Consider the following 14,078-nt stretch of genomic DNA (forward strand, 5'->3'; position numbering starts at 1 on the left):
CTACTTAATCTCACAGCCTTCCATTCTTCTGCACAGAAATTCCCAAACAATTTGATACTGCTTATCTTCATTTTAGATTATCACTTTTAACACTCGCTCTTGGCTGCTCAACTGAAGTTGAACCCTTACCTTTCCACTTTTAAAAAGAATCCTCCACATTGATGGCTTGCACTTTATCTGTGAGGCATTTAAGGTAAGCTTTGACCTCATAAAGTTCAAACATTGCTAGTGCATTGTATCCCATTAGAAGATAGCTAAGATGACATTCTGGTGTTGGAGGTGTGTTTACAGACCAGCAGGTGGGTTAGGGAGATGATGGGTAAAGTTTTTTTTTTTTTTTTTTCTGTCTGTGCCACTTTTTTTTCTTTCTTTTCTTGTAGGCCAAAACAATAATGTGTTGTGTAAATGAGCTATCTAGGATGTTCACTGTTCAAATTCCTGAATGTGCATTATATATAAGCTGCATCTCCCTGTAACAATTGACATGATGAGAAAGACAACAGATCTGACTGACTTTGACAGAGTCCTGATGCTGTGGAAGGTGCTTGGTTGGCAGGTGCTTCTGTATTAAAGCCTGACCTTTTCATACGAAACATTATCCAAAGTGATTGCAGATGACTTTGCTGTTGATTTCCAACTCTGAAATAGAGATGGTAAACATTGAGGAATGGTCACGTAACAAGCTTAGGTGAGTCTTATTAACCCCATAATAAAAACAGGAATGGATCAAACTCCTGTGCAATGGGAGTCTTATTTCCATCCCTATACCATATTTAAATGATTTTGGTATTGGATCTAGCTGAAACAAGACATGAGCTCATTGCCCGACAAGCAGTATGTGCAACACGATCTGGATACCATTGCATTGTTTATTGTTGAGTTTACAGCTAGCCAAACAATCAGTCAGTGTTGGTGGTAAAACGTGCTATCAGAATGTTTTGTTTTACTCGCGTGTGTCCGGCGGTCCTGCTGTTTTTACACATTAACAAATCTGAAATACGCACTAAATTTAAATATGAACCGTAAAAATGTGCATAACAATTTTGCTGCACAGCTTGTCGGCCTCCCCTAAAATTTCCACTAACTACATCTCCCAGAATACAATGTCTTCAATTACTAGGTAACTACAGAAGAAAAAAACAACCCAACAAACATGATCCAATCTCTGGCTAGCCCTGTTGTCTTTGTAGCCAATCACAGTAAGAATAAGAAAAATTTGAAGCTACACAAGTTGAAGCATAAACACCCCATTCCAGCTTCAATCCAACTGGAACTATCGTCAGAAGCAACCGCTAAAAAAGGTGCCTATTATATTAAACTAACTGTTTTATAACATATTAATGCATTTCCTTATTGTATTTATCTGTATGGCTTTATATTGAAGTTTTAACATATTAACTTAGTTTAAGAATTTTTATGTTAAAATATAAGTAACATAATTAATTAGCAGAGTCAGTGTGATGCTGTGAAATAAATGTGCTGAGCCAGTAAAGAACCTTTAAATGGAAGGCTCTTTTTTAATGCCTACCCCATTACCATTAAAGAGTGTACATTATTTATTGAGATTACTCATGACTTCAAGGTAATGTTGCATTTTACTCTCTCAGTGTTAAAATTAGAGGGTAAGTTACTCCCAGACCCAAAACCTTATCTGGAGCGCTGTGTGTGTCACAGTATTTGAAGCAGAGGTTTAAACTCATTCAAGGTATGTTTGAGAAAGAGAATGCATTTCGTATTGGTGTAAGTTTGATTATATAGGTTTGGACTGATACAGTAGGAGGGCTACAAATGAACTATTAAATTTGAAAAAAGTCAATGTTATCAAATTTGAATATAAAAAAAGCCCACACAAATATAAGGGTGGTCTATTCCCTTGTTTCCAAGCTATTACGGTTATGATTTATTATTATTATTATTATTATTATTATTATTATTATTATTATTATTATTATTATTAATAAATATATTTTAATGTACTACACATACATACTAACACAAGGATACCAAACATATTTACTTCATTGCACAGCCTATTCAAGTACTTATCTTAGCCCTGCCACTTGAGTTGTTAGTACGGTAGAGGATAATAGAACAGTTTCCTTTTGATGTCTGATGGGCCTTTCATTACAGCGGTTCCCTAGGCTGCAGTTAATCATACAATAATGGACGTCCAAGCGCTTTTGCTTTGACTGGAAGTGTCGCATGAAGTCAAGGCAAGCTCTCAGCTCTTATCCATTTTCAATCAGCTCGACACAGTGAGACAAAGTTTTCGTGCTCCGCGTCCCTCAACGCAGACACCCAAGCCTGGGGGAGCTGGGGGCTGTTTTACAGGCTGCCCCTGTTCTTCTACAAGGGAATTGGAACAATAATGTTGTAGGCCAACACCGCAACATTAGCCAGAGCCCTGTTTGTCTATCTGTTTGTATAGTGCTGCTTCATTATATCTGGCTCGCACATCAGAAAATGATGAAATATCGAGGTCACTTAATTGGTGCACCTGAAGTTCAGTGTGTCTACAGAATACTCAATATGGCCTAACCTGGAACTAACCGAATGCGTTTTTTTTTTTTGTTTTTTTAAATTGAGTTAATCCTAAAACATTTACAGTAGTACTGCTGTTCTGTAGCAGTCTCTCTATGTACTGCACAAACAGGCTGTTTTGCCTGTAGCACGTGCGTTGAGAGTGACGGGACATTCCCTTTGTTGCTCAATCGTTGGGTTTTCCTGCAGGTGCTCTGAACAGGATAGTGGCACTGGGTCCCTGTTGTATAAAAGAGCTAATTGTCTTTGTGGTACTCTAGGTGGTATTGCACAACATTAACCAAACTCCAATGCAAATAAAAACAGGAGCTCCCTGCCTCTATTTGCATCACATTTTCCCTGCATGGCTATTTTACATTTTTTTTATATAGAGAGAGAGATAAAGTTCATTTCAACTATGTGTTCAATCAACTGCATTATGTTGATATTTCTATGTTGAGGTTCTTCATCCAAAACTATAAGACACTGAATGGTGGTGTGTGTAGTGCTTTATTGGTGACGTCAGTGGGTAGAAAATTTAGGGTATTACCTTAACTGTCGAGACATCTGGCTTGGTCTTCAAAATATAAATTGTCAATTTTTTTTATTTTACATCTATAAAAAAACACACAAATCCTTAATAGTTGAGCCGTCTTGTATCATGGAGGGAATGTAAAAGATGAACTTGATGAAGGCCAGCAACTGATTGCACGTCCAACCCTCCCCCCCCCCCCCAACCCCCCCGAACTAAATATTTTGGCAGTACTAGGAAATCCTGACGGCATGTACAGACATACAGAGTTCTATAATAGCTGCATTTAGAGAGAGTTGCATTCCTCCCTTCCGTCTCAGCAGCTTTAATTAATGAGGCCAGACGTTCAGAGTAATTTAATTAGACTCGGAATCCAAAATGCGTCACGTCTGGCCAGGGTTGGCTGATTTAAATCAAGTCGATTTTAAATCACTTGATTTAAAAAAAAATAAATAATTGATTCAAATATATAGTTTCTCAAGGAAAACACATGAAAAGTATGTTTTAAAAACGTTTTATGAACACATACATCTTAAACTTTTACTGTCTATAAACTAAAACTCTTAGAGCTGTATTCTGATCACAGTACAAATGCGAGTGCAAGCGTGAACTGAGATTACCCGGGATTCTGTGGCGCATAAATGAAGCGAAGACATAGAAAAAAAAAATACAGCACGGAAATGGTATTCTGAAGACATGTCTTGCCCCGTTATAGAGCGCCTGCCCCATCATTAACATATTCGCGGAAGTGATTCTGATGACAGTGCAATGGGGTCCCAAATAGACAGCTGAGCACTGTGTTAAGACCCGCTGAAACCAGGTTTATTTAGTGGTACAATCAGGAACGTTAACAATTGAACGTTAACAATTGAACACACAGTGAGGGGGATTTTTCTCTGGAGTACTCCATCGCTAAATTCTTGTAGTTCACATATTGTAGTTCACATTTAGAGGATGTCACAATGATAAATAATTTGCTTTATTTATATGTTCATTTAAGATTGAGTAATTTAGTTTGGTAAGTAACTATTCACAAACCGCCATTTCCAACATCCTGAAATTGGAGGTACTGTAGAGCTACAACTACGGTACAACAAAAAAATTCCATGATTTAAAAAACAAAAGAAAAAAAAAGAGTTGTGTGTTTTTTTTTGTTTTTTTTGTTTTTTTTTAAATAGAAAAATCGCAAACCCTGCGTCTGGCCACTTAGGAAAAAGAAATGGCTTAAAAGCAAAAGTCAGCATACAATTGTTACACATTCATGCAAATCTTTAAACACATCTTTACATAGAGAAAGATTTGTTTAAAAAGTGTTGTCTAATTTTCTAAAATAAAAAAAAAAAAAAAAAAAATGTATTGTTATATGCAAGTGTCTGAAGTTCTGGTTGAACTCCCTACAGAAGGTAGAGCCAAGTCTTTCCTGTTTGTTTTTCCACAAAACATCTCTGCTCATACAATTAAACCCAACCTGCAGCTCCCGGTTTGATATTACTGTAGAATGAGATGAGGCTGGGTTTTACATTGCTGGTTTCATGGTGCAGATGGAAATGTGGTAACATGCTTCTTTGAGCTCACGAGTATGGCGGTCTTATTAAGGGGGATGAAGCACGGAAGTCTAAACTATAGAAGAATGTTGTAAGCATTGAATGAGGCTAGTCTGATTTGGGCTCACGGTTCATTGCTGTGACCTTGTAGCTCGTGTACATCATCAGTCTGTAAACATCCCCTGCTTTTGCAAATGGCAATGGAAAGATTCCAGGAGATCTTGTTGCATTTGTTTCTAAACACTATGTTCAATCAGTGACATCGAGAATAACACCAAAAACCTTTCCAGCGTAGCCACGATCTTTTTAAACTTGTGTGGTCTACAGTACTGGGACATGCTGTCTTCATATTCTTGCCTTGTAGTTCTGTTTTGGGTTATTGCTTCCCTCTATCGGTAAATCCATACATAAATTCAAACATGCCATCATGAATTTAAGAGGTAGAACTATGAACGTAATCATATTGTCAAACGTTTCGGCAGGTTGCCATTTGTGCCACGAATGCCGACCAGTTAATTTGATTAAATGTAGCTTGATTGGTTTAAAAACTCCTATAGTTTGGAGTTTCCCCAAATCCTACATTCATAAAAAAGTTATTAAATGAATTATGCCCTTTACCTCCTTATCAGATAGGGAAGTTTCAGGACCAAATTTAAGCTCTTTCCATTCCATGTATTGTGGGGTTTATTCTATGTATCCATAATTCTGTTGACTTTATACACCTGCTTGACCAACCAGTGGTCTGCCATGTGAAGCCCCAGTCTCCATGAAGGGGAGCCGGTGTGGGTGGGTTGCATAATCCTGGAGATGATTGCAGCTGAAGGAATCGATCAGTCTGAATAAAGCCTGGCTGCAATAATACACATGTGCTATTCATCATTGAGGACTTCCCGGCTGAAATGTCTTGAAGTATAGTCTGCATGCTTTGAAATTTTTAAAGAAAGCTGGGTGCTTGTTTGTGGGGAAAGACTAAACATGGTGAATCCTATACATTGCACTCTGATTGCTTTTGAATCTAACTTGGCATTTTTTTCATTGATTTTAATCAGAGCATTAGAACGACCAGAAGTCCCATATAATTTAAAATAGTACCCCAAAATAAAGTACAAGCCTTCACATTGCAATTAACCATTAAAATACTAGAAGTGTTCAAGTTTGTGCGTTCTTATTTTATTTTAATGCAAAAAACATTTTAATTATTTTATTTAAGATTCAGTTTAAGTAATTCAAGCTAACTTGTGCAAATTTATTTTAATCAATTCATATCATTATTATGATATGCCAAGGGATTTTTCCTGGCATACTGTATCCAAACTGTGGAGCAACATCTGATTGCAAGTTGGATCCTACTTGTGCCATATAAGGTTTACTCTCCTATATCCTATCCTTTTATACAGTATTGTGTTTCCTTTAATTAAATGCTATCCACCGCATGGCTGCTTTGTGGTGCAAAACAGAAACAGCTGACTTGGCTACAAAGCACTGCTGTGCTAGTGTGTGCCAACACTCTTCATTTTCTAATGGGAATGAGGTTTTGTGCTTGGAAGATGGAGGATTTACAGCCCAAGAGACTGTATGCAGAGAGAAAGGAAGGTACATTCAAACACAATGCACATGAACCAATGTTCTCAGCCATGTTCCTAAACAGAACATCCATATAGACCCATGCAAATACTTGAAAAAGCAAAAGCCTATGCACACAGCAGTGTTTTGAAATGTCATTTTTTATTTGTAACTTCTGTGCAAACAGAGATCTGTTTTTTTGGGGTTTTTTTTTTTTGTCATAGGCAGTAAGACTTCCTTGAACTGTGCAAAATACCCTTTTGAAGTTCTGTATTTTCTTTATTGTCTTAATCATATTAAAAGTTATTGAATCACTTCAGGATAAAACTCATGACTGCATTTCCCGGTGATTACCAGAAAAACTAGCTTTAATATGACTGAGTTTTAGCTTAAGGTGCGAGTCAAGTGATGTTTCCTGCCGTTCAGATAATGTTTTTAACTGTTGCCTTGTGGTTGAGCACCAGGCTTTGTGCGCTGGGCTATCCTGCACGACTGCCTCCACCCCTGGCAGTTCACTGGCGATGTGTAATAGTTCTAAAATTTGCTCCATGTCTCTTTATACCAGGCACGGTGGGGTGGAGTCCACTGGCAGACAAGCCCTCCTTTTTTTTTTTTTTTCTTTCCCTTCACCTCTGGAATGCGGCTCACTGAGCACAAAGTGCATGGGAGCAATTGTTAAATAAGTAATACTGCATTTTCACAAGCCATCAGACATTACAAGAAGATTTATTTATAGCTTTTCATAAAATACTCAGTACTTGGTGTGTTTTGAACAACTGTGGCAGGTTCTGAAAATCCCTGTTTTTAGTTGATTTGAACTGAATTTGATCCAATATTCCTACAGTAATACCCCCGTTACTTAATGTTCTCTGTTAAATTCTCCCACTCCTAAGATGAGAATACCAAGGTCTGTCATTTGAACGTGTTGGTTGTAAGTTTTAAGCAGGCGCTTGATGTGTCTCGGATTTCGGCCACAGATACAGGTTAATTTGGTCGCCGGCCAATGCTCCCTGTTGGCATGGATAGTTTGTTTTCCTTTTTTTTTCTGTTGACGCGTCATTCAGAACTGGCAGTTTGTTTTAATGAGGGGGGAAAAACAAGAACCCAGTTTGCTGCAGGAAAAAGCTTTTATTTTATTTTATTTTTTATCTGAAAAAAAGTCTACTTTGATGTTGAATTGAGTTAAAAGCTCCTTTTTTAAAAGCATGGAAAATGTCTTGTCTAGTCAGTAATGGCATAGATGTTCATCAAGGACTTTACATTGCGCATTTACGGTTGACAATAGTTACAAAATGACAAACACTGAGCACTTTGTTGGGGTACCCCAGGATCCTATTAATGTAACAGCGTAACAGCACCACTGTAACAGAGTAACAGCACCACAAACACAGTAAGAGTATAGATTCCGGAGCAATGTACAGCATCTCTTGGAGCAGAATTGCAAGCCTTGCTGGAATCCTTCCGTGCACCTGTGGTCTGGTGACTGAAATACTGCACACATTCCCCTGGGCCCAAAGCCAGTCCTGTAAACTCACTGTCTGGTGCCTGAATCTAATGGGCCATGGAAGGGAAGAAGAAAGGATAGCATTCCTAGCCTTTGCACTGCAATCTCAACCGGTTTTCACAGCTTCTTGTCAGCTCTGTCGGCTTATTTAGCTCCAACCTGCCTGCAAATAGTTTCGGATAGAAGTCAGATTTCACAGGTGGTCTCTGAATATAATTTTATAAGAGGGGTGAAAGCGAGGGCAACTGGGCAGCACCACACATTACTGTGATAGTATTGTAGTACTTACACTGGTGAGAGCTGCTGAGAGTTTGGTATTGTCTTGATTCAGACTACTACCACGCAGTCCACAGCGAAGTTCTTGACCTTGGGAAACTAGGGGTTAAGCAGATTCTTGCTTCTATTCTTAGCTGATCTGTCTGTCCCTGAAGATTTGGCCCCCTTTTCATCTGGCCAGTTTAGCTAGGCTTGAGATGGACTGTATACACAAGAATATAAAACCTATGAAACTTGAGAGGACCATGTGCTTGCAGTAATTATTTAGAGAGGCAGGGGGGCAAGAGGGCTTAATTTTGAAAAGGGGAGTGTGTGTGTGAATACCTCGTTTTTTTTTGTTTTGTTTATATATATATATATATATATATATATATATATGTGTGTATATATATATATATATATATATATATATATGTATATATATGTGTGTATATATGTATATATATATATATATATATATACATATATACACACACACTACCGTCAAAAGTTTTAGAACACCTCCATTTTTCCAGTTTCTATTGAAATTTACACAGTTTAATGTCTCAATGTACTCTGAAATTAAAGCATAGAACAAATAAACAATTGGAGATAAAAAAGAAATCATGGAATCGTTTTGTTTAACAAAATTTAATCTAAATTTTTGACTCCTCAAAGTAGCCACCTTTTGCAGATATAACAGCCGAACACACTTGTGGCATTCTTTCTATAATGGAAATCAAATATTGTTCGGAAAGTTCTTCCCAACACTGTTGCAGAAGTTCCCACAAATGTGTTGCACTTGTAGGTTGCTTTGCTTTCACCCTTCTGTCCAGTTCATCCCAAACCAGCTCGATGGGGTTTAAGTCTGGAGACTGTGCTGGCCATTCCATGATTTGAAGCCTACTGTCTTGTTGTTTTCTTCCAAGGTAGTTCTGACATAGCCTGGAGGTATGTTTTGGGTCATTATCTTGCTTTAGGATGAACCCCTGACCAACTAGGCGTATACCAGAGGGTATTGCATGGCGCTGCAAACTGCTGTGGTAGCAGTTTTGGTTCAGGATGCCACTACTCACTCTGTGCAAGTCGCCGACTCTGGTTCCAGCAAAAGAGCCCCAGACCATCACGTTTCCTCCTCCATGTTTGACAGTTGGTGTCACACACCGAGGAACCATCCTTTCGCCTACTCGACGGCGTACAAAATCCCTGCGTGATGAACCGAAGATTTCAAATTTTGATTCATCGGTCAATAAGACCTTCTTCCAGTCTTCAGTAGTCCACTGGCGGTGCTTCATGGCCCAGGCAAGCCTCTTTTTCTTATTTTGCCATCTTAGCAATGGCTTTCTTACTGCCACTCGACCTGTCAAACCTGCAGCTCGAAGTCTTCTCTTCACAGTTGAAACTGAGACTTGCTTACTTCGACCAGTGTTAAGCTGTGCTTGAAGCTGTTGTCCTGTGAGCCGCCTATCACGCAAGCTGTTGACTCTCAGAAACGTCTTCTGATTCTGTTGTGGCTTTGGGTCTGCCAGACCTCTTCCTGTCAGAGTTTCCTCCAGTTTCCAAGTGCCTTTTGATGGTGTAGGAAACTGTACTCACTGACACCTTGGTTTTCTTTGCAATTTCTCTAAAGGAAAGACCTATACTTTTAAGGGTTATAATGGTCTGTCTGTCTTCCTTTGTTAATTGCCTTTTTCTCGCCATTATGAGAGCAATATACTACTTCCTGCAGTACAATACTATGCAAATAATGCTTAAGAGGGTGTAGTAACACAGTCTGTTCCAACACTGCTTTTATACAGACAGAGGGTTTGTAAGTAATCAACAAAAGTTGGGACACCTGTAGGAATTGTTAGCATCAACTTTCAAGGCTTAATTTACTTCCATTGCTGCAGAACAGCAGTAAATTGTTAACCCATTACTTGTTCCCTGAAAAAGGCCTTTTTGTATAACTCTGAAATGTACATTATTTTTCAGTTTTTGGTAACCTAACCTTTTTTTTTTTAACCTCTGGCAGTTTACCGCTTGCTTACCTTTGTACCATTTCAGGTTATTCACTGGACTTGAACTGCTTAAATTTCAATAAAAAATGGAAAAATGGGGGTGTTCTAAAACTTTTGACCGGTAGTATATATATATAATTTCTATGTTCAAGATTCTCCATGGTGGTTGTAAAATTTAGTAGCTTAAATATTATTTCTGGAGGATGTTGCAGTGATTTATTAACAGCAGTTTGCCCTGGACAGGAAAAAGGGGGGGAGGGGGGGAGGGGGGGGGGGGGGGCTGTTTACGTTTAGTAAATCATTTTAAAGATTTGACTTCATTTTTTGTCGTTGTTGCCCATTTTTATCACCTCCACAAATACCAAAAACAAACCAGAAAAAAAAAATTAACTGTTCCTCGTCAAAACCACCCCCTGCATACTTCTCTTTGCTCGGTTGTGGTTCTGTGCACGTTGTTTAAACATAGCGGGGCACTTCTGTAGAACGGAAAAAAGAGTAGTTTTATTCACAATTTGAGGCTGCTTATTTAATAGAAAAAATAAATTACCATTCTCATCTCTGAAGAAAGGTAGTGGCACAAAGGGAGCCGGGGGGAGGGGGGTGCGGTGGCGTTTCATTTTGAGAGGCGTGCGTTTTGTTGCAGGTGTTCACAACGCTGGAGAGAATTTGTTTTGACACCACCGGAGAAAGGAAAGACAAGGTTAGGCGCGGATTACTGTGTGTTGTGGCTTAATCAGCCCTCCTCTTTGTGTCACACAGACAGCCGCTGGAAACGGCTAGGGAAAAGGAAAGGGAAAAGGTGTCTCTCCCGGAGTGTCGTCTGCCTTTATTTTGTTTGTTTTATAACTTTTTTTTTTTTTTTTTTTGGTAAAACGAGGACGCAAAACTGATCCATTCTGGATTACTTTATTCGACTCCTATCTGCCAGTATGAGGTTAAAGAGTAATGGCTCCTATACGCTAAATAGGTAAGCAGTATTGATTGCATGTAACTGTTATTTTGCCACGCTATGGATGTGCATTTTAAATAAATGCTCGTGTATGTAATGCGCTATAAAGAAATCACAATGAACGTGGAAACCCACGTGTTACTGTTATAAAAATACTGTATCAGTACAAAATAGCTACAGTAGAAAACTACTCCCGCTGTTCTGTGAACCAAGACATAACATAATATTGTGTAGTAGTGCATTTTGTTGTGAAGAGTTCAGCTGGCAGAGGCGGGAATAATTCATTTATATTTTATGCAATGATTGTTTTCCATTGCAAAAAAACTTCAAACGCAGCAAATAATCCAGTAATATACCATGTACTGCGTATTCATTACAGGACAATGCATTACAGACAGTTAAAAACCTATCTGTGTAGACTCCTGTGCTGTAGTACAAAAAAGCACATGTGCAATTGGACTATAGCGATTGAAAAAATAAATAAGTCGCAGCCATTGGCAGTCCTCTGCATGTATCCTCTATTATTATTATTATTATTATTATTATTATTATTATTATTATTATTATTATTATTATTATGATATTTGAATGTTACAAGTAATCAAGTGCTCATTCTACTAAAGCAACAAGAGCAACAGGTCAGTACAAAATATAGGTTAACTACATGGGTAACATGTTTTACAGGTTTAATGAGTAGCTGAGATGTTTCATTTCTTGGGGTTTATGTAATAAAATAAAATACAGTACATAAACCAGCATACTGTATGGGGAAACAGTCTGTTAAATAATATCGGCATTAATGTATCAATTGATTTATTTTTATTTAACATGCGCTTCATGGATGAACATTAGACTCCTACTGCATAGCAGTTTCACCCATTCCTCGTTTTAATACAAGCTTGATTAGCCACACTGTAAAAATCTCATGTGTGTCCTATTCAGCTCGTAGTAAAACCTGGAATTAATCAAACTCCTATGCAATGAAAGTCTTATTTCCATCCCAATGCTACAGTACGCTTGACTAGCTCTGTGTTTTATATTCTATCTAACAGTAAAATAACACATTCATATAAAGTTAGTATAAGTATGTGTGTTTGTTTTTGTGCAATGCCTAATATTTCTGTTAATCCTGATCTTGGGCAGGCCGTGATGAAGGCACCAAGGGAGGGCCCACCAAGAATATCCACTGAAGCCAATTGGCTGTATCAAACATTGCTGTCAGTTGAAATAGTGGAGGATTGCTGTGTGTTTTTGTTTTTGTTTGTTTTTTTTTTGGTTTTTTTACTTTACACAGAATAGCTCGGCTCAAAATCAATTATTGTAAGGTGACATTGGTTTTATGTTGGGAAATATTTTTAAGAAAAATAAAAAACTGAAATATCTTGCTTGCATAAGTATTCAACCCCCACACATTAATATTTGGTAGAGCCACCTTTCGCTGCAATAACAGCTTTAAGTATTTTGGGGTAAGTATGCACCAGCTTTGCACACAGTGTCGGAGTGATTCTGGCCCATTCTTCTTGGCAGATTTGCTCCAGGTTGTTCAGGTTGGTTGGACGACGCTTGTGGACCGCAATTTTCAAATAGTGCCACAGATTCTCAATGGGATTGAGATCAGGACTTTGACTGGGCCACAGTAGGACATTCACCGTTTTGTTCTTGAGCCACTCCAATGTTGCTTTGGCCTTGAGCTTGGGATCATTGTCCTGCTGAAAGGTGAATTTCCTCCCAAGCTTCAGTTTTTTCCCCACATCGCAGCTGGGTCACTCGAGTTAAGGGGAATGAAAGCAATGAATAGAGAACAATGGGTAATCGGGAAATATGCAAATCAAATCGCGTGAAAGTTGTCTAAAGGCTTCTACATTCACAGCGTTTTGAAAGTCAAAGTACAGTAATTGCACTCCTATATATATACACAGTACAACATCGCATATCCGACCCCCTGTGGACTGGGGTATAGGCGGATATGTGAAAAAGTTGGATTTGCGAACATCTATAGAAAAAGCACTTACACATCCATAAATAGGTTAGCGAACAAAAACAACACGCAAACTGCTTTAAACATGGGGACATTTTTTGCTTTAAAAGTAAGCAAACGTAAACAAGATTAATTAGGCTACAAATACACTGTGTTGCTATGCGGTTTGCTATAAGCCATCTTCACACAAAGCTTTAAAAAAAATAAATAAATACAAAACAAGCAGTAAATGTACAGTAACCTGCAACTGATGGCTTCTTTCTTAACTCTAGAAGTCCCTGCCTCCTTGGTTCTGCTTTCTTAATATCTCTGTCACTGTACTTTGCATGCTTTCTTGATATTTCCAACATCCGATAAGCGGTTTGAATATTGCTTCGACTATTTTAAACAAACGGCCGGTAAACATTGCGTTTATGAAGCTTGCTTTGTTCAATTCAAATGCATTTAAAAGCTGCAACAACACGCTGCCAATATCTGCAAGTGTGAGCTCCATCATATAAACACATTGCTCAAAAATAAAAAAGCTTTCTCGACTGGTGTATTGAAACATCACTACTACACGCAGCTGACTGACACACGCACACAGCCCGCCTCTCTTAAAGAGGAACGCACCAAAAGGCTGATTACTATAACGCTTTCTTTCTGTTTCCATCGCGGAAGCTGCATTTGCTGCAAATGCCATTACTCTCATAGCCTACTTTTAATACTTATTTAGCGAGGCGATTAATTGATCAGGGTGGTTATGTGACGGTCGGATATGCGACGTTCCACTGTATACCGTTTTGCCTTTTTACCATATTGGACAAGAAGTTTCGACGCCCTCATAAAACCGTGCTACTTCCAAGAAACGCCACCGTCAAATAAGCGCCACTTTGAATAAACTTTGCAGCTGTTTTAGGCAATTTAAAATAAATGCTGCAGCGTTAATTTAAAGATATATGCGGTATGTGTGTGTTTTTATTCTCCAGTTATATGTCTACTGTATGTTATTTGGGATTGGAAAAATACACAGCTCCTTTATTTATGTTTTTTAATGTTTATCTCACCGTATTCCATAGTCACTAAACATACTGGGCTAGATTTACTATAAAGCACTCCAGTGCAAACAGCACAGGTTTTGCTACATCTTTTTTCTAGGTGGAATAAAAAACTAGAATTAAAAAGCCAAGGATTTATTATTATTATTATTATTATTATTATTATTATTATTATTATTATTATTATTATTATATA

At 38.1% G+C, this 14,078-nt stretch overlaps 1 protein-coding gene across 2 annotated transcripts in view; it reads left to right on the forward strand.

The window, feature by feature from the left end:
• The window catches only part of LOC117432290 (MOB kinase activator 2-like), an 85,222-nt gene that overhangs the window by 25,485 nt on the left and 45,659 nt on the right, over positions 1 to 14,078 (forward strand). The window contains exon 1 of one of the 2 annotated variants that reach the window (XM_034053979.3): positions 10,622 to 10,885. The exons of the other annotated variant lie outside the window; for it this stretch is intronic. Within the exon in view, the coding sequence (XP_033909870.1) occupies positions 10,848 to 10,885 (38 nt within the window). The 5' untranslated portion in view covers positions 10,622 to 10,847. Of the gene's footprint in view, positions 1 to 10,621; positions 10,886 to 14,078 lie in introns of those variants that run through there. 2 annotated transcript variants of the gene reach the window in all.

The sequence above is a fragment of the Acipenser ruthenus genome, chromosome 27 (genome assembly GCF_902713425.1).
Source record: "Acipenser ruthenus chromosome 27, fAciRut3.2 maternal haplotype, whole genome shotgun sequence".
Lineage (NCBI taxonomy): Eukaryota > Metazoa > Chordata > Actinopteri > Acipenseriformes > Acipenseridae > Acipenser > Acipenser ruthenus.